The 20367-nt window shown below is 40.2% G+C and overlaps 1 protein-coding gene across 4 annotated transcripts in view; it reads left to right on the top strand.

The window, feature by feature from the left end:
- The window catches only part of MGAT4A (alpha-1,3-mannosyl-glycoprotein 4-beta-N-acetylglucosaminyltransferase A), a 117526-nt gene extending 97315 nt beyond the window's left edge, over positions 1 to 20211 (top strand). For all 4 annotated transcript variants that reach the window (XM_039476852.2, XM_039476835.2, XM_003941292.4 and 1 more), the window contains exons 13-16: positions 2603 to 2681; positions 3870 to 3936; positions 13303 to 13415; positions 13545 to 20211. In XM_039476852.2, the coding sequence (XP_039332786.1) occupies positions 2603 to 2681; positions 3870 to 3936; positions 13303 to 13415; positions 13545 to 13571 (286 nt within the window). In that variant the 3' untranslated portion in view covers positions 13572 to 20211. The remainder of the gene's footprint in view (positions 1 to 2602; positions 2682 to 3869; positions 3937 to 13302; positions 13416 to 13544) is intronic.
- The last annotated feature ends 156 nt before the right edge of the window (positions 20212 to 20367 follow it).

Here is a 20367-nt window from a genome sequence, read left to right as displayed (position 1 = left end):
TCCTGCCTCAGCCTCCCAAGTAGCTGGGATTTTAGATGCCTGCTACCATGCCTGGCTAATTTTTTTTGTATTTTTAGTAGAGATGGGGTTTCACCATGTTGGCCAGGCTGGTCTCAAACTCCCGACCTCAGGTGACCCACCTGCCTTGGCCTTCCAAAGTGCTGGAATTACAGGTGTGAGCCACCGTGCCTGGTCAGTTTTTAATTTAATAGTCATGATTCCTCAGTCCTTCAGTTTTGGGTGTGTTCTCCAGACTGACCATGGCATACTTAAAAGAACATAGTTCCCCACTCTGTGGTTTCATTGTAGATGTCCTGATGGGAGGGCCAATTTGATTTTTAGAATCTACCAGGAATTATTTTCAGTAATTCTATTTGAGGTGGTCAGAGCAATGCAGAGCTGTGATACGATGTTACTAATTTTCTTTTGTTACTCTAAACTGGTTTCAAAGAGGAATTCAAGTTGTAAAAGTGTTCTAAGCAGTGGGAATACCCCTGGAAGAACATACAGAAATAGTTTTGAATATTATTTTGCACTTGCATGAGCATTTTTTTTGCTGTTAAAGCTCATTTTTATACTGTTAATAATACTCTGCACTTTGAGGTATTGTTTACCACTCAGAGAGCCAGCATAGAATTAGAAACAGCATAGATGTGTTTGGTTAAATAAAATGATATTGCCACCCATTGGAATGCTGTAAGCAGTCATTAAAAATAATGACATAGATTAATATGTATTGACATGAAAACTTTTTTAGCTATATACTAAGTGGGGTAAAAAACAAGTTACAACTTTACAGAACATTCTTGTAGATCATTTTATAGATTATAGCATTATATGTATATAGGATTATAGAATATATCGCATTCTATATAGAGAGTATAGAATTATAGATTATAGAAGGGTTTTTTGAAATAATAAAAATATTTTTCACATATTATGTACATAGAACGAATCTACAAACAATCTATCAAACTGTCAATAGAGGTGAGATAACAGGGATGATTTCATTTGGTTGGATACATCAATTTTTTTGTGCTTTTTCCCTCAACAGTCAGTTTCTTTTTCTTAATCTTTGACTTTTGAGAAAGTATAGTTTCACATGCGGCTGTAAGAAGTAAAACTGAGAGATCCTGTGTACCCATCACCCCACTTCCCCAAGGGTAGCAGCTTGCAGACTGTGGTTTTGACACCAGTATGTCAAGTTAAGGACCATTTCTATCACCTCAGGGATTCCCATGTTACCCTTTTATAGCCACATCTACTGTCCTGTCACTATAACTGTATCATCACCATACTATAACTGTCACTTGGTCGAGCATTTTGAATGTGCAGGGGACTTTTTGTCAGTTCTCATGAACTGCAGTCATGTGAGGTAGATGGGACTATCTGTATTTTATAGAAGAAACTCAGGTTCAGAAAGCTGAGGAAACTCGTGAAAGGTGAAAATGCTAGGAATCCTGAGAGACCCAGGATTTGGACCCAGGTCTTTCTGACTCCTAAGCCTAAACTTGTAACCATGCTGCTGAACTAAAGTTAGGTTTAGATTCAGACATGTTTTGCCTGTCTTACCTTGTTTCCACCCTTTCCCTTACACTGACACATATGCATACTTATTCGTTTGTTTTCAGAGTATCAAAACAGGGTATTATACTCATACCCAGAGAGTGTTTTTGATCTGTCACCATATATCAATAGTTAGTCATTCTTCAAATGCTTCTTGAATGTTAACCAATGGAATTATTCAGATATTTTAAGAGGTTAATTTACTTTTAGTCGACTAACATTAAAGTTATTTGTATTGAATAGAACTAGTCTGTTTCTTTTATTACAATTTATTTATTACTATTACTATTCGTGTTATTATTTAGAGATGAGGTCTTGCTCTGTTACCCAGGCTGGAGTGCAGTGGCATGATCACCGCTCACCGTAGTTTAGACCTTCTAGGCTAAGCTGAAGCGGCCGTCGCACCTGAGCTTCTTGAGTAGCTGGGACTACAGGTGCAAACCACCATGCCCAGCTAGTTTTTTTTATTTTTTATAGTGGTGAGGTCTCAGTAAGTTGTCCAGGCTTTTCTTGAACCCCTGGCCTCAAGTGATCCTCCCTCCTCGGCCTCCCAAGGTGCTGGGATTACAGGTGTGTGAGCCACCACGCCCAGCCTAGAACTAGTCTTTGGACTTGTCGTGACTACTCGTTTTCCTAGTGAAGTTTTTTTCAGACACAAGATATAGCAGTATTATATAGGTGTTAAAATTTTGATTATTCCTGGGGAAGAGGTTTAAATATTTAAAGCATTATAGACAGTGACATAAAACTGTCATCCTTTTTGAAAAAATCTAGGTACATTATTATGCTAAGCAGCGACATAATTGTTTCTGACAGAAGGAATGAGCGTATCACCTAGTGGTCATGCCCTTAAGTTTTCAAATTCCCTATAACCATTCAGAACACATACTGTGTAGTTATTACAAGCTCTCGTGTTGTCAACTTTGCTTGCTTAGAGTCTTGTTTAGAAAGGCGGACTCTGAGGTAACGTCATTTTCTTGAATCTTTATAAAATCTAGCCCAACTTGTGTTTTTATTTTGATGTTTGTATTTTCAGTTACTTGTTCCATAGCGGCAACCAAGAACATCCCGGAGACATTTTGCTAAACACAACCGTGGAAGTTTTGCCTTTTAAGGTATGACTGCTTTTTTCCTCTTACCTTTCCCTAACAACTAATACTGGTAGACTTCGCTTGAAGCTTTTCTTATTTTTAAGGGGAAAGAAAATTCTCATAGTTTACAGGACTCATTAATGAATAATATTTTTTTTTTGAAATATGAAGCACCTATATATTTGATGAGCACATTTACCTGTTCATAGAAAGAGCCTTCATTTTGTTTTATCTTGGAAAATAACAGGCCGGACGTGGTGGCTCACGTCTGTAATCCCAGCACTTTGGGAGGCTGAGGCGGATTTGAAACCAGTCTGGCCAACATGGCAAAACCCCATCTCTACTGTAATATAAAAATTAGTCAGGCATGGTGGCATATGCCTGTAGTCCCAGCTACTCAGGAGGCTGAGACACGAGAATCATTTGAACCTCGAAGGTGGAGGTTGCAAATAGCATTAACATTTCTACTAGGAAAATAAATGAATAATTGTTTTCTTTAGTGTTTTCTTGCTATTTGTATTTTGAGTCCCAAAATCTATGTGTTTTTAATGCTGGTTAATTGATACACAGTTTAATTCTTTGGTCGCTAAGGAATCCTTAGATTTCTTTCAAGTTAACTACACAGTTCTTCTATAGATAGTTTTAATAGAAAATACTGTTCTACTTAATTGATTTTTTTTTTTGAGACAGAGTTTCGCTCTTGTTACCCAGGCTGGAGTACAATGGCGCGATCTCGGCTCACCGCAACCTCCGCTTCCTGGGTTCAGGCAATTCTCCTGCCTCAGCCTCCTGAGTAGCTGGGATTACAGGCCCGTGCCACCATGCCCAGCTAATTTTTTGTATTTTTAGTAGAGACGGGGTTTCACCATGTTGACCAAGGTGGTCTCGATCTCTTGACCTCGTGATTCCCCTGCCTCAGCCTCCCAAAGTGCTGGGATTACAGGCTTGAGCCACCGTGCCCGGCCTACTTAATTGATTTAATGTTTTATTTCCAACCACCAATATATTATATACCAATTCAAATGATGGCTTAAGAAAACATCTTTTATTATTAATATAATACGTTTTTTTAAAGTTCAAGACTGAGATGATATTTCTCTTTTTAGGAATAGCTGTGTCACAGATGCCACTTTATATATACTAAGATATATTGATAACTTAGGATACATAGAAGGAATTATTTTTGAAATTAATGCTTTTGTTTTATTTTAGAGTGAAGGTTTGGAAATAAGCAAAGAAACCAAAGACAAACGATTAGAAGATGGCTATTTCAGAATAGGTAATATCTACTTTAGTAAAATGCCCTTTATTTTTCTGGACTTACTCCCAAAGTACTTTTAAATTTTTTTCAAATGTTAAGCAACTTGAGGGTTACAATTACCAGTGTCCTCCAGGTTTTATGTGTGCTGTGATTTAATACTTGATTTGCTTTTATTATTTGACTCAAGTAGGATTTCAGATCACATATGGGTTCACTCACTAGCTCCTTCCTCTCCGTCTGCAGTACTCTTGTTGATGCTCCCTGACAGAGAGTCTGCCTGTACTGCCTCCTGCTGGACGAGTTTAGCTCCTCTCCTGTTTCAGCTCACATCCACAGGCCAGAATCTGTGCTTTGGGCCCCTTCCCCACTCCCGAGGTCACATCTGTGTTTAGATGTCTGCTAACATATCCTTATACCTGGTGGCCACATAGCCGCCTACTGTGAGTGTCTGTAATACACACATTTCTTTATTGGTCACCACAGTTTTTGCTGTCGCTATCCATCTAGTCACCCAAGCCTAACCTTAGGAGTCACCCTGAAGATCATCCTCTTCTTACTGTCCATTAGCACACATTGGTCCGTTTTTCATCTGAAAGCCTTGGGTCACCCTATCTGCAAGGGGGCCATCTGCCCTGTGCCTCTGATTCAGAGCCAGAGGAGAGACTGCATCTCCCTGTGGCCTTCCTGTGGCTTTCTAGAGCCACTGCAGTTACTTTTCTGAAATGTAAGTAGAACCCTATTGACCTGGGTGAAGCCCTTAGTGACTTTCATTATCTGATCCCTTAGCTCCCACTCACCTTCACATCTGTGACTTTCTCTTGCTCTTTCTTTCCAGTCCTGAGACTTTTTCCTCTGATGAAGGCTCCACACTCTCTGGGCAGCCACATCTCTAGCCATTTCTCTACCTGAAATGATTGGTCGATTGTTTTCCCTTCTAATAAATGCCTTTTCATCCTTAATCTGCCAGTTTAGTGGCCCCTCTTCCCTGCTCTTCTGACGCCTCTGCGTGTGCCTTTGCTGTGTGGTTGTGTTGTTTCATAGCTCCGCTCTGTAGGCTCTGCCTGGAGAGGGAGAGGTTGTGTCTCTCCTGCATGTCCTGTAGTTAACACAGGGCCTGTCAATTGGTAGACATTGACTTAAATAACTACATTTTCTTTTGCTTAAAACAAATGAATGCTTCTCTTATAATTAGGCAAGAGCGAATATTGGTAAATTGATATTGTAGGTGTACAGGATAGATGTGTTAAGCCCTTTCTAGAGCAGTTTTACCTTGGGTAAGTGTCATTCAGCCATTGCTAAGAGAGTTGCACAATAGCAGTGGCTACTTTCTTTATAGCTTTGGGGGATGAATGAATTTTATATTTGGGCTGTATCTTAGCCCATCTCTAGAAATATATACAAAATCAGCTGAGTATCCAAGACATTTATTACCACTATTACTTGTCACTTATTAAATTTTTGAGAATGGTGTATTCTAGATTATGAAAGTAGCATAGGAAATAGAAACATCTATATTAAATATCTCTATAGTAATTTGAAGAAAATGACCATCTAAAATATCAACTCATATTCTTAGAAGAGAACAGAACTGATCTTTTTTCAACTGAATGTATAAAATTCTGCTTCTAAGAAGACTTCTTTAATGGAATTGTGTGTGACGAACTTCCTTGACCCTCTCGGTAGCATAAAAATATTATAACTGGTGAAAATTATTTTAAAAAAACTATTTTAAACCTGTGAAGATTGTTCTAAGTGCTTTTAGGAAATGGAGCAACATTTATTCATGAGAGTCTCCAAGCTCTCGGGGAAGGAGCCAGGACCAGCCCCATCACCCACACCACCCCAACTCAGGGAGACAGAAGCTTTGCCCTGTGCAGATACAGCCAGGAACACTGGACTCTCCTGCCAGCTTCTAGTCTAGGGCTGTGGCATCTCCCTAGGAAGGTCAGGCTGTCAGCATCTGTCCTTACCCCCAACTCTTTTGCAGAAGCTCTGTTCCAGACAAGAGCAGCTGATGAATCTGGGCAGAATCTCTACCCTAGGCACAGCAGGGTGAGAATACATGGCCCTGATCACCACTGCCCCAGCTCACTGCCCCAGTCCAGTAGTAGAAGCCAGCCAAGAAAACCAAGGGCTTGGTCGGGCATCGTGGTTCACACCTGTAATCCAAGCACTTTGGGGATCAAGGTAGGCAGATTGCCAGGTCAAGAGTTCAAGACCAGCCCAACCAGCATGGTGAAACCCCATCTCTACTAAAACTACAAAAATTAGCCAGGTGTGGTGGTGCATGCCTGTATTCCCAGCTACTTGGTAGGCTGAGGCTGGAGAATTGCTTGAACCCAACCCGGGAGGTGGAGGTTGCAGTGAGCCAAGATTGCTCCATTGCACTCCAGCTTGGATGACTCTGTCTCAAACAAAACAAAACAAAAACCAAGGGCTACTGCCATGACCAGTGCTCTGATCCTGAAGCAGGGTGTCACTCCAAGAGAAGGGGCTGCTGTCCTTGCCAAGGGCCCAGAACAGTGGTACAGAGATTTTGCCCAATGGAGAAGCAGGCCGGAAGAACGGAGTTATCCCTAAAGAGAGGATGGAGTTCTCCCTAAAGAGGAGTCGACTTACTTGAACCAGAATGTGGAGAAGTTCAAGCCTAAGGGTGCTGTGGAATAGAATGGAAATTTTAGTGTTAAGCAATTAGAGATGGTAGATACAGATAAGCAAATCCGGATCCCAGCGTAAAGGTTAACAGGGAGAACGAGGGAAAGAGATGTTAGGAAGAGCCCACTTGGCGTGCAAACAAGCTGCTGTTTAAAATGGACAAAGTTCCCTTTTCTGCCTTTCAGGGCATGTGATGGGGGTGTGGCTCCCTTCTTTGGTGCCCTGCTGCCTCAGACTCATGGGGGAGCATGCGGACGGGCAGGCTGTTGACTGTGTGGCTGCGTCTGGGGGTGAACGTTTACAGCTCCTGAGGCCCCAGTGGGTGTGTGTTATAGGGTGCTCTTTTAGTTTAACTGTCCATAGGTAGCTTGTGTTTGCTCAATTAGAACGCCCTTTCTTTTCTTTTCTTTTTTTTTTTTTTTTTTTTTTTTTTTTTTGAGCAGAGTGTCTGCCCAGGCTGGAGTGCAGTAGTGCGATCGCAGCACAAAGCAACCTCCACCTCCCAGGTTCAAGTGATTCTTCTGCCTCAGCCTCCCAAGTAGCTGGGATTACAGGCACGAGCCACCACACCTGGCTAATTTTTGTATTTTTGGTAGAGATGGGGTTTCGCCCTGTTGGCCAGGCTGGTCTCCACCTCCTGACCTCAGGTGATCCGCCCACCTCCGCCTCCCAAAGTGCTGGGATGACAGGCATGAGCCACTGTGCTCGACTGTTAGACCCTCCCCCCCCCGCCCCGCCTTATCACAAGGACAGAGGCTTTCTGTATTCCGGGGTTTCTTGCCTTGGTGTACCAGAAGCATCAGATTGCTCATGGACTTGGAGAATGAGTGCAAGGTTTTCTTGAGTGGAAGTAGCTCTCAGCAGATGGGGGAGCCAGAAGGGAGACTGTTTTCCCCTGAGCGGTGCTGTTCAGCGGCCTGGGCTCTCCTCCAACTGCCAAATTCCAGGTCTCGCCACCTGCCGATGGTCTGCCAGCATCTGTCAGTGTGCTCTTCGCTGGCGGGCTCCCTTCCCCTCCATGTCCAGCTGCTTGTGTGCCTGCCTGCTAGAGTCTCAGGGCTTTTATAGGCGCAGTATGGGGACATCACAGGCTAGGCTGGTCTCAGGAAATGCAACATTTGGGCAGGAGAACAGAAATGCCTGTCTTCACCTGTCTGTGGGTGCAGGCTCCAGGGTGGAACCCTAGCCAGGGACCACGCCCTTCTCTACCCAGCACTTCCCTGCTCCCCTTCCGTATTGCCAAGACTGGTCCTGGAGAGGGGCCTGAATGTAAATTGGATCAGACCCTGTAGCAACTTATGTGTGAAGGCATTGATGAGAACAGCAGACCATTAGCTGGCCATCAGTGGAGACTCGAGGGTTGATGGGGTGGGAGTTAGAAGAGTAGAGTGTGATAGCTAAGAATGGTCTTGTAGAAGAAATACTAGTTCTGTTTCAGTGGGTTAAAGCTGTGAGAAGGCAGAAGAACCTTCTGCAGAGACCCGGTGGGAGAAGGCAAGGGCCACTGGTCAGGCATGGCGGGCGGAGGGGACCCACGACTGCAGCCCTTGGCCATTCCTATCAATGCCGGGGTCAGGGATTCTTGTCACTCTGGTAATTTCCTTCACCTTTTCTCTTCTTTTGTGTCTTTTATTACTTACTTTCCAGACCACCGGGTTAAGGACAAAGGTTAAATTTGTTGTTTGAAAAGACAGTGCGCGCGCGCGCACACACACACACACACACACACACACACACACACAGAGTAACAAATACAAATTTAAAAGGGTAGTTGTAAGTCTTCTTCCCTTTTCTTCCCCAGCCTACCCAGTGCTTCTGAGAGGCAGTTTCTGTAATGATTTGTGTCCTTTCAGAAGTATTCTATGCGTAAATAACAATATATGGGTATGTTCTCTAAGAACACATCATCACACACAAATAATATGCCCTGCAACCCAGTTTTACATCTCATTTTTTTCGTGGAACAAAATGCCTGTATACATATGGAACATGAACATTGAACAATATTTTAATAATAATAATATGTTGAGTACCTGTATCCACCCTCCAACTTCAGATGTGCTAATTCAGCTGTCCTTCGCTAATAGCTTCTCTTCTTCTACCTAAAGATAGCCGCTATCCTCAATTTTATGGTTACCATTTCCATTTCCATTTTTACTATGTATGGAATATATTCCTAAGCAATGCACAGTGGTATTTTGCTTGTTTTCACATTTGATATAAATATCTTTCTGTAGTCTACAATTTGGTTATTTTTCCCCTCACAATTGTGAGATTTCATCCATGTAGGTGTGTGTTTATGGCTCATTCTTTTTCACTCCTGTATGGATGGATTCTGTGGATATATTCTCTGTTTGGTCATAAAGTTTGTTTCCATGGTTTTGCTCTGATAAACATGGCTGCTTTGAACACTTATGCACATGTATGAGTGTTTCTCTACAGTATACACTTAGGAATTGAAGTAAATCTTCAACTTTTTCTTTATTATTACTATTTTTTAGTTGAAGTATCGCTCTCTCACCCAGGCTGGTGTCCAGTGGCACAATCTCGGCTCACTGCAGCCTCTGTCTCCTGGTTTCAAGCGGTTCCCCCTGCCTTAGCCTCCCAAATAGCTAGGATTACAGGTGCAGGCCACCATGCCAGGTTAATTTTTATATTTTCAGTAGAGACGGGTTTTCGCCATGTTGGCCAGGCTGGTCCCAAACTCCTGACTTTAGATAATTCACCTACCTCGCCCTCCCAACGTGCCTGGATTACAGGCATGAGCCACCGTGCTCAGCTTATTCTTTTTATTTTTTCTTCAGTCTTTTAATTGGCTGCCTAGAATTTCCTTATATTAGCATATTGTAATTTATTTGGCCAGGCTCCTAGTGATGGATACCTAGGTTGTTTGCAATCTTTTGCTGCATTGTATGTACTGTTCTTATACATGAGAGAGGATAAAATTGCTGGGCTAGGGTGTTTTGAAGAAGCTAGTTATCATTTGGTAATTATTTTTCTAATGAAACAAGCTCATCAGGTGATGATCCATTGGTTAAAATGTTCTAAGTTTCGCAATCTTTTTAAGCTCTGAATCCCCTGCCTAATTCAATATTCAGTAATAATTTTTCATAGCACCTACCTGCTACCCCAGTCCAGCACCAAGTATGGACAAACTTCTGTGAAATAAGTTTATTAATAATTCTTTAATAAAACAATTTCTTTGGAAGCTCATAGATTCAACATTTACTATATAAATTAGCACAAGCCTGCTTTGCTGTGGTTTTCAATCTGAATGTACCTTATCTTACTACTAATCTATTAACTATACTGTTAATAGTTATATTAACTATACTGTTAATAGTTATTCTCCAGCCCTGAGACTGGAGAATAGATTGCATAATGTAATAGCATGTGGTCAGCAAACTATGGCCCATGGGCCACATCTGGCACACCTCCTGTCTTTGAACAGGACACCACCACCTGGTTTTGAAAGAATACCACCTGTGATCTAAGAACATTTTTTAAAAGTCTTTTTCTTTATTTTTAAATGGTAAAAAAGTAAAAAGAATACATTGTGATATGTGAAAATTATATCAAATTCAAATTTCCATGTCTACAAATAGTTTTTTTGGAAGATAGCCATGCTCATTTTCTAATGTAGTGTGTGTGTGCTTTACTCTCCAGCAGCAGAGATGAGTGAGTAGGTGCAGCAGAGATCGAGGTCATGCTCTCCCGGCCTTGCTCTGCTGCTTAGAGTACAAATCACAATGATGTGTTTAAAATTGGACAGTATTTTGAGAGCCACACATATCGCCGTACTGTGACTTTAAAAAAAATTACAAGTACTTACCCATCATCAGAACAAGAAAAGTAGATTTTGAGCATTGTGGCTTTTAACACAGTAGAATACGGGTTATTTTACAAAATTGTTGGCAAGTCATTGTGGTTATTGGGCAATTACATGAGAGCTGCACATTACTAGGCTACATTCAACAATATTCCCAACTCACAGGAAAGCAGTGGTCAGAAAAGTGAGAAAGTTTAGAATGGAATATTGCATCACAGCAGAATTTCTTCACTAAAAATAACAATGAGGCTGTTCCCAAAGTGGTATTTCAAGTGGCTCGTTTTTTAGCTAAGCAAGAAAAACCGCTTACCAATTGTGAGTTAATTAAATCATGTTTAATAGCAGCAGCCAAAGTCATGTATGCAGAGAAAATAAACTTATTTAGGATAGGAGGCTTTCGTCAATAACAATTGCTTGAAGATTTAAGGACATTGCGAGCACTATCAGTAGTCAAAAAGCAAAGGAGATTGTTTTGAGTGTTTTTCTTGACTCCTGAGGAATTGACAGAGTTGTCACTGGTACTGCTCAATTGTGACTTGGAATCATGCCAAGGTTGAAGAGCCTGAAGAGTTGGCCCTTGTAAATAGTCTGGGACAACTACAGAGAAGAGTATTTTCAAACAGCCTGAGAAAACACAAATTCATTACAACCTGAAGTACAATCTGCTAAGATGTGCTACAGCAACTGGTGGTTAAAAAAACCTGTGTGGAGAAGACGGCTCAGTGGTATTAATTTACGGAGTTTGAGAAAATGTAAGATGTTTAAAGGCTATGGTTGTTTATTTTATTATTCATCAGCCAGCTCCTTTTCAGAAAAGATTTGAATGTGTCATATGTCATTGAACCAAAGTGTCAACAGTGAACCTTACTCACTCTCATGAACTTAGCCATCACTAATACCATGAATTTTTGTCAGAAACGGGAACTGAATATCCTGAATTGCCCTGCCACACAGCAGTTCAGTGGCTTAGTAGTGGTAAAGATTTACTGCAGTTTTTTGAGCTCAGGACCAAGATTGGAATTTTCCCAAATGAGAACTGCCCTCAACAACTATTAACACTTTGAAAATTTGTTTTTGCTAGACTGGGCAGTGGCTAACGCTTATGATCCTAGCACTTTGGGAGTCTGAGGCAGGTGGATCACTTGAGGTCAGGAGTTTGAGACCAGCACAGCCAGCCTGGTGAAACCTGGTCTCTACTAAAGATGCAAAAATTAACCGGGCATGGTGGCACACGCCTGTAATCCCAGCTGCTCAGGAGGCTGAGGTGGGAAGATCATTTGAACCTGGGAAGCGGAGGTTGCAGTGAGCTGAGATCATGCGGTTGCACTCCAGCTCGGGAGACAGAGTGAGACTCTGTCTCAAAGAAAAAAAAGAAAAAAAGAAAATTAGTTTTTACTGCAGACTTGATATTGTTTCTTAATGAATTCAACCTAAAATTACAAGACAGAATGGTGCTTATATGCAAAACTTACATTGCAGTCAAATCATTTTAATGACAGTTAACATTGAGCTTGGAGTACCATCAAGTCTTCATACATTTCTCATGCTGTCGAAAGTTAAACCTGGAAGCAAGATCTCCATCCCACACAAATTTACAGTAGATGCATTTTCCAAGCTCAAATTATAGTCCCAGCAGTGGTTTTGGACCTCAATACAAATGAAAGAGAAATTTCTGTATCTCAAAATCCATTTAATTGAGGAACTTTCACCTAAATCTCAATTGGAAATGATTCATCTGCAGTGTAATAATATACCAGAAGCCAGTAATATACCAAAAAGAAAATAGAATAGAATTTCCTGAATGCCTCCAAAGGGATACAAGTGTTCTGTTAAAATCGTGTGTTTGTGGATTGATATCAGTATTTGGCAGCACGTAGGCTGTGTGAAAGAACATTTCAAAGATGTATATCATTATAAATCAGCAATAACAAGTGAACATTTGCAGTCAGTTTTGATGATAGGGGACACTAATTTTGAACCCCAATTAAGTGAAATGGTATACTCCCAAAAGGAGTTCTCCCTGGTATACCTATATTACCAAAAAATATATGTTGTATTCAGTTGTCATTATATATTGATTTTCCAGCTTAAATATGAACATTTATTTTCTCTCTTCCTGTATGTATTACCCTACATAGTAATCTCAAATTTCCTCTCAGCCCATAAGGACTGTCCTTTTTTGTTGACCAACCCTTGGCTTAAAGAAATTTGGCCCAGGATGAGCCATTTTCTTGTCACTTTTCTGACAGCTTGTTTTTGGTTTTGCTTTAAGATGGATACTATTCCTTGTAGCAAGAAAAGTGGTTTACCTTTTATGGTTCTTGGTCCTTATTTTTATAGGAGAGCTTATTTTAGCTTGTCACTATAATCGAGTCTTACACTAAACTGTGTAGAAGAGGCATTATTTCTTAATTCCTTCTACATGTACCTTTGGAAAGAATACACTTGTACTGAGTCCTTGCTCAAGGTGAGCAACTGTATGCATATTTAATTAACAAATCAAAATTTGTTATTGACTTAACATTCAAAGCAGTCAGACTGCATGATGGTACAGATTATATTTTGGTAAGATTTGGGTAAATCGCAATTTGCAAAAAACCTATAGGTTAAAACATTGTTGATCTAAGAACAAATATATTTTTGTTTTGTTTTTTAATTTGCAGTGAGGAAAAGTGTAGCTCTGCCTAATTCAATAAATTGCCTGTGAGGTTTTTAAACATGCACTACTTGATGAAAAATAAAAAAGCTGAATGAAAGTAGAAAAAAGGGGGAAATTACCCATGCCCTGTCAAAAGACATCTACTAGAAATATTTGATGTGTTCCTTTCCTGCCTTAACTCAGTGATATTTTATGTTTGCTCATCTTAGTCTGTCCAACAAGTATTGATTTTATTTTGAAGGAAAATTTGAGAATGGTGTTGCAGAAGGAATGGTGGATCCAAATCTCAATCCTATTGCAGCCTTTCGACTTTCAGTTATTCAGAATTCTGCTGTTTGGGCCATTCTTAATGAGGTAAGAATATTGAAATCAGTGAAACAGCTTAGCAACTATATTTTTATTGTGTTTTTATTTTGTATTTAAGACCTTTTTGGAATCGAGAATTAACTACTTTATCATACTTTCTATGATTTTGTATTTCAGATTCATATTAAAAAAGCTACCAACTGATCATCTACTGAGAAACCAACACATTTTTTTCCTGTGAATTTGTTAATTAAAGATAGTTAAGCATGTACCTTTCTTTTTAATTTCTACTTGAACACTACCTCTTGTGAAATCTACTGTAGATAAGACGATTGTCATTTCCACTTGGAAAGTGAATCTCCCATGATAATTGTATTCATTTAAAACTAAGCTGTCCTCTGATTTTAACTTGACTCAAACATTTTTCAATTATGACAGCCTGTTAATATGACTTGTACTATTTTGGTATTATACTAATACATAAGAGTTGTACATATTGTTACATTCCTTAAATTTGAGAAAAACTAATGTTAAATACATTTTATGAAGGGGGTACTTTTGAGGTTCACTTATTTTACTATTATAGACCCTCTTTTATAGATTATCAGGGATTATGTATATAAATATATAAATATACATAAAAATGTTATGGAATTAATTTATTAGAAACACTTAAGAAGTACATATTTTTGTGCAGTAGATTTTTGAATCGATACTTTTTTTGAAAACCAGTTACCTTGCTTTTTTAAGTTCTTTCTATATTTTTCTTTGGAAATGCAAACATTACAAATCAATGCCATTTTTCAAATGCACTGCCATTTAAGATTGATTATAGATGGATTTCTTAACTGAAGTACTTTTATAATCACAGTGACTCTGAACAAAATATTTTCAAAGACATTCATCATTCCTTAAAGCCAAGATTTTAAAGACTGATGTCCTTCCTGAGGGTTACTTTACTATACTGTGTATGGTTTACAGCTGCAGAAAGTCAGTCTGATAAATTCTCAATGTGTAAGTGTGATGCATTCAACCTAGATTATTGTAGACTTAACTCATTATATTTCCTCTGATACGTAAAATGACAAACTCTTCTTTCCTTTTTAATCTTTGTCTTTAATCTATGAGTTAGGTGCATTATCTCCTGTTGATTCTTTTTCATCTGCACTCATGAGTTCTGACAAAATGTTTTCTAGATGTTGCTATTGTATGAGTCGTAAGTGGTATAATTTTAAAGAAAAATTGTAATACTGTTTTTTGGTGAAAGATATTAGTAGTGTATTTTCCAAAATGATTTTATTGTATTATGAACTGATAAGTGTGTCCCGTGTCCAGGAGAGCGTATGTATTACTCTTAAACATGCAACTCCAAATGATATTACTACTATAAACAAAGAATATTACCAGCCTGTTAAGGACACACTGAAGTGCCTCAAGTGGGTTGCAGGTTGGTTGCAGATGGGCAGAGATGGATTCTGTTGAGCTTTCAGAGTGGCCACTGGCTGGGGCCTTAGCACTGCGGCAGGGTTCCAGCTGGTTGCCTCTAGCCTGGAGGAGCTTCATCTAGTTACCCAATGTGCTGAACCAACAGCAGCAAACAGCATCATTTTCTGTGCAGTGTTATGAAGTGAAAACATTTGGAAACACTAATACAGTACACAATCACTCCATGTTGTAATAATTTTTAGCTACTTTTCTTGATTGAAAAGTCCATCATTTTGCCAAAAATGGTTTTTATGTCAGTTAAAGGCCAGTTGAAATTTTTTTATTAGAATGTTTTATTTTTCACTTTCTTCAATGTGTTTCTTCTTAGATTTCCTTGGCCCAGTGCCTACAAGCAAATTGCATTCAAAAAGAGGAATAACCTTTCTTCATAAAATTTTGGCACCAGCCGGGCATACTAAATTACTGCAAAAATAACTTGGTACCAGAGGTAAAAATCTGTGCAGATGGGCTTAGGAGTCCCTTTGGATCCCTGGTTCCTCAGTTGCCAACTCTGGTTTCATGAAGAAAGACCGTGCTCTGAAAATCTAGGGAGAAGAAAGTTAGTGCAGCACCTGGTGTGATCTGTTACAGCTTCTTTAAAGACAGCCTACCTGGCTAGCTTTCTTCTGCTGCCATGCGGTTTTCCCTCCCAGCATCAGTCGTCCTGTTCCTAGGAAGCTCATTCTTGTTCCCAAGACTCCTTTTAGCCAGATCTTTCCTGCCATTCCAGGACTTTCTTGTAGTCCCCTCCCCATGAATCTACCAGTGCCTAGGGTGTGTGGGGCACATGGCAGGTGGCCAGTCAGCATCGGGATGTGGAACCAATTGTTCCAGCCTGCCCTCCTCTTTCTCTTTTTATAAATTATTTTTTATTATCTTGTATTATTTTTGAGACAAGGTCTCGCTTCGTTGCCCAGGCTGGAGTGCAGTGGTGCTCTCTTGAGTTCCCTGTGGCCTCAACCTCTAGGCTGAAGCGATCCTCCTGCCTCAGCCTCCCAAAGTGCTGGGATTATAGGTATGGGCCACCATGCCCAGCCCTCTTTCTTTTTCTTCACTCCCTCTCTCTGCTGTCATTGCCATACTCTTGCATACACAGTCATGTGTCTAGTTTTTGATTGTGGGTATGTCTGTGCGTGTGGTGTGTATTGTCTCTGACCAGGTTTCAGGGTCCTGAGGCGAGCCCGCAGCTCACGCTGTTCATCTGTCCTCTCCTGCGGCGGGTGCTCAAGGCCTCTCACTGTTAGTTACTCCCTCCTTTCTGCCCCGTTCTGTTAGTAGAAACAGCCGTCCTTTCCCCAAGCAAGAAATGGTAGTGGTCGCCCTTAGGAGCAGTGCGAGGGCAGAAAGTGAAGAAAGGATAAGAGTGCCTGGAACTGGAAGAAGGTAAATACTTCCCCTTGCAGGGACACTGATACGTTTTACCAAAATAGTAAATGGACAAAGTGTCAAAGGTTGGCACTAGTTTTAAAAATACATATAGCCAGTAGACACATGGGGGCTGTTTAAATAAATTAAAAACCCAGTTCTGGGGCCGGGCATGGTGGCTCAAGCCTGTAATCCCAGCACTTTGGGAGGCCGAGGCGGGTGGATCACGAGGTCCAGAGATCGAGACCATCCTGGTCAACATGGTGAAACCCCGTCTCTACTACAAATACAAAAAACTAGCTGGGCATGGTGGTGCGTGCCTGTAATCCCAGCTACTCAGGAGGCTGAGGCAGGAGAATTGCCTGAGCCCAGGAGGCGGAGGTTGCGGTGAGCCGAGATCGCGCCATTGCACTCCAGCCTGGGTAACAAGAGCGAAACTCCGTCTCAAAAAAAAAACCAGTTCTGCCGTCACACTAGCAACATTCCAAGTACTCAGTGGCCATGTGGGGCTGCTGGTGACCACACTGGACACCACAGATGCAAAACGTTTCCATCACCGCAGAAAGCTCTGTTGGACAGTACTGTGTCCAGAGGGCTAACTGTCAACAGTCTAGAAACCACGATTAATAAATTCTCATTACGAGGTTAAAAGCAGACATGGGAGTAGACCATAATGCAAATGATGATAAGCATTTTGGGTGAGAAGAGGAAGTTGAGGACCCATTTCTAAGATGTAAGATTTCTTAAGTTCTTTGTCTTCGTCTCATGCATTCTCCTCATCATTCACTGTACCATACTGTGTAGTCAGAACAGACAGTGTGACTGAAAAGCTTTGGAAAAAGTTAATGCAAAGGATTATTTCGCACATAGGCTGTAGACATGTAAGTGTGGATTTGTTCAACCACTGGAGATGAATACCTTTGAACAAAGTATATAGCTTCTCAGATCAGTGGTGCACTCGTAAATAATTAGAAGGTGTGGTTATTTTTAAAACTATAAGCAAAATTATGAAGGCCTTTAAAAAATTGATCATAATAATAAAAAAAAGGTTGTCTCCTAACAGTGTTGTCCATCAAAGAAAAGATCGATTATGTGGAAACAGCACGTTTGGAGAGACTGTTCTAGTGAATAGCAGTGTATATTTGTGACAGGCAGATTTTTAAGAATGACCCCTATCGACATCCCTGCCAGTGGCCTTGTATAATATCCTCCCCCTTTGAGCATGGGGGGAACCTGTTTGATCTATATCCTGTTGTCTAGCAAAAGGAACACTGTCTGGGGGTAGCTAATCAAATCCTGTGACTCCTTTAAAAGCAGAGAGTTTTCTTGGGCTGGTAGCAGAAGTCACTGACAAAGCAGAAAGGCCCCAGGCACCATTGCTGTTCTAAGGTAGAGGGGGCTGCATGAGAAGGAATGCAGATGGCTTTAGGGAGCTGAGAGGCCCGACAGCCAAGTAGCTGGGAACTGCAGGCTTACAGCCACCGAAACTGAATTCAGCCCATAAACTCATTCATGGGCTTCGAAAGGCATTCATCTCCAGTCTCCACATAGGACCCAGCATGGCCAACACCTTGAGTCCAGCTTTGTGAGACCCTAAGGCGAGAACTCCAGTTAAGTCTGCTTGGACTACTGACCTACAGAACTATGAGATAAATCAGTGGTGTTTTAAGCTGCTACATTTGTGGCAATTTGTTGTGTAGGAATAGGACATGAAGACAGCATTTTAAAAGGGGTAAAGAGGAAATCTTCATACTTGATTCCCTGCAGTCTATGGGATATTTCTTGGTAAATGCATGAATAAAGTCTTTAGTAGCAAGTCACGTACCTGGGCCTCGTCCGGGAATGTCTTCTGCCAGAGATCTCAATTTGTCTTCACTGGGCATTTGCTGGCAAAGTTGCAGCATCTTACTGAGTAGGGTTTTGTAAAGGAACTGCTAAAATGAGATTATGGGAATAGGACTAAAACAGTGTATAAGGGATCTTTTTTTTTCTTTTTTTGAAGAGGTGTTACTTTATACTGATTTAGACTGCTCTGAACCTGTCAGAAGTAAATTGAAGAATGAGTAACTGGTATTTTAGATAAAACATTAAGAGCAAAAATAACCTTTGCTTTGTAGAGATCAGATAATCTACTGTGTATCGAGGGACTTAATCTTTTTTTTAACCAAAACATAGTTTCTCCTTTTATCTAGCACAGATCAAATCCTGTATGGGCCAGCCAAATGTTTGTAGTTTGAGGATGTTTTGCAGATAACCTCTCTGCTTCCAAGCCATTAATTGCTAAAGAAGTTTATTTTTATTTTGGTTTGTCCATTAATTTCTGTGCTTTTTACTGTATTGCCATGGCCTTGATACAAGTAGAACTAAAAGAAAGAAAATGAGAGATTAAGACTGTCAAAAGATGGGAAATGTGAGTCATAATCATACCTTAGTGTTGTAACAGAACTTTATCCAATCCAGCCGCTTTATAAAGGAACTTTTCCAAGCTATGTTGCAATATTTATAGGGTGTAAAATTTAGTTTGACTTTGGCAGTTGTGCATTTTAAATTATTAATCTTAGATGCTAACTAGTATGCTTACTTTAATGCATGTGAACATACAATGCTAAAAAGATATTTTTTTAAAAACCCAACCGAACTGAGGATTTTGTTATACATTATGTGTATCAACATGTATATGTAAACTCCTCTCTTCTTACCTGAAGCACTCCTTCACCAGTTTGGGCACTAACTAGATCATTTTCAGAGGAACAAATAGGAAGGAGTGAGCTGGCACTCCAGGGTGCGTCTGAGCTGAGAATTTAGAAGACCCTTTTTCAAGAAAGTAAACTGAGTGTTAACAGGAAAGCACTTTGCGCGCAGTATCGTTCCCACTGTTAACGTTGCAGTAAAACTTGTAAAAAAAAAAAATAGTGGTGCTAAAATTGTTCTAAAATGAAGATTGTTTGTTGTGGGGAATATTTTAATACTCTTTGACTTTAGGGAGACTATTTTATGTGTCACTTGCTCCTAGTTGTTTCATTGTATTAGTAATTAGCAAACTGTCCTGGAACCAAGGGTTTGGTACTTTTGCTTGATTAGCATTCCATTATTTATTTGAAATGCTCAGTGTTTGCTCAAATTTGGTGAAAGTATCTTTTGAAGACATATTCTCCGAGCCTTAAAAATGGCTGATATCCACAGTACTGTAAGATGCACTGCCAGTAGATTTGAGACTTTTCTTTTCAGTGTAGATAGTATGTTTTCTAAGAAAGATTTAGAGCTGGGCACAGTGGCTCACTCCTGTAATCCCAGCACTTTGGGAGGCTGAGGCGGGCGGATCACCTAAGGTCAGGAGTTTGAGACCAGCCTGACCAACATGGAGAAACCCCCATCTCTACTGAAAATACAAAATTAGCTGGGCGTGGTGGCACATGTTTGTAATCCCAGCTACTTGGGAGGCTGAGACAGAATTGCTTCAACCTGGGAGGCAAAGGTTGCAGTGAGCCAAGATTGTGCCACTGCACTCCAACAGGAGCAAAACTTCATCTAAAAAAAAGAAAGATTTAAAAATCAGCCAAGTGTAACAATTGTGTTTCATTTATGGAATGAGAAACTGAGGCGTCCCATTCAGAACACTTTGGAAAGGTTGTCTTTGCATGAGGGGTTGTTTCTGGAAGCATCCCTTGGAGAAGCTGCCTGAGGAATCTCCTTGTCAGGTTGTACCAGATTTTTTTTTCTTCTTTAATGTATTGTATATATTTTCTGTAAAATGTCTTCATTGGCTGAATGATTAATATCTGTAGTAATATTTTAGGTACTTGATGGATTTTTAAAGGAAGATTATTTATTTTCAGATTTGCTGCTATAATTGAAAACCTAATAACTGGTTCTGTTGACTGTGCCTTTCATCACTGTTTTCTGTGCCACAACCGTTCATGTGTATTTGAAATAAAATAGTTTAAAAAGCCATGTTGAATTCAAGATTCCTTCTAATAAAAATAGGTGAAATTTATTGAGTAGCGTTTTATTAATTTTAACAATGATATACTACTACTTAACCCATTTTCAGTTAGTTAGAAAACAGGAGTGGATCCTTTATTTGGGCTTTATAAACTCTTCAAAGAAAGGAAAAAAGCCTTACTGTTAAGACAGTGATGATCAATATTAT

This window comes from Saimiri boliviensis, chromosome 1 (genome assembly GCF_048565385.1).
Source record: "Saimiri boliviensis isolate mSaiBol1 chromosome 1, mSaiBol1.pri, whole genome shotgun sequence".
NCBI lineage: Eukaryota > Metazoa > Chordata > Mammalia > Primates > Cebidae > Saimiri > Saimiri boliviensis.
Note: the sequence above shows the minus strand (reverse complement) of the source record. Positions and strands in the feature narration are given on the sequence as shown.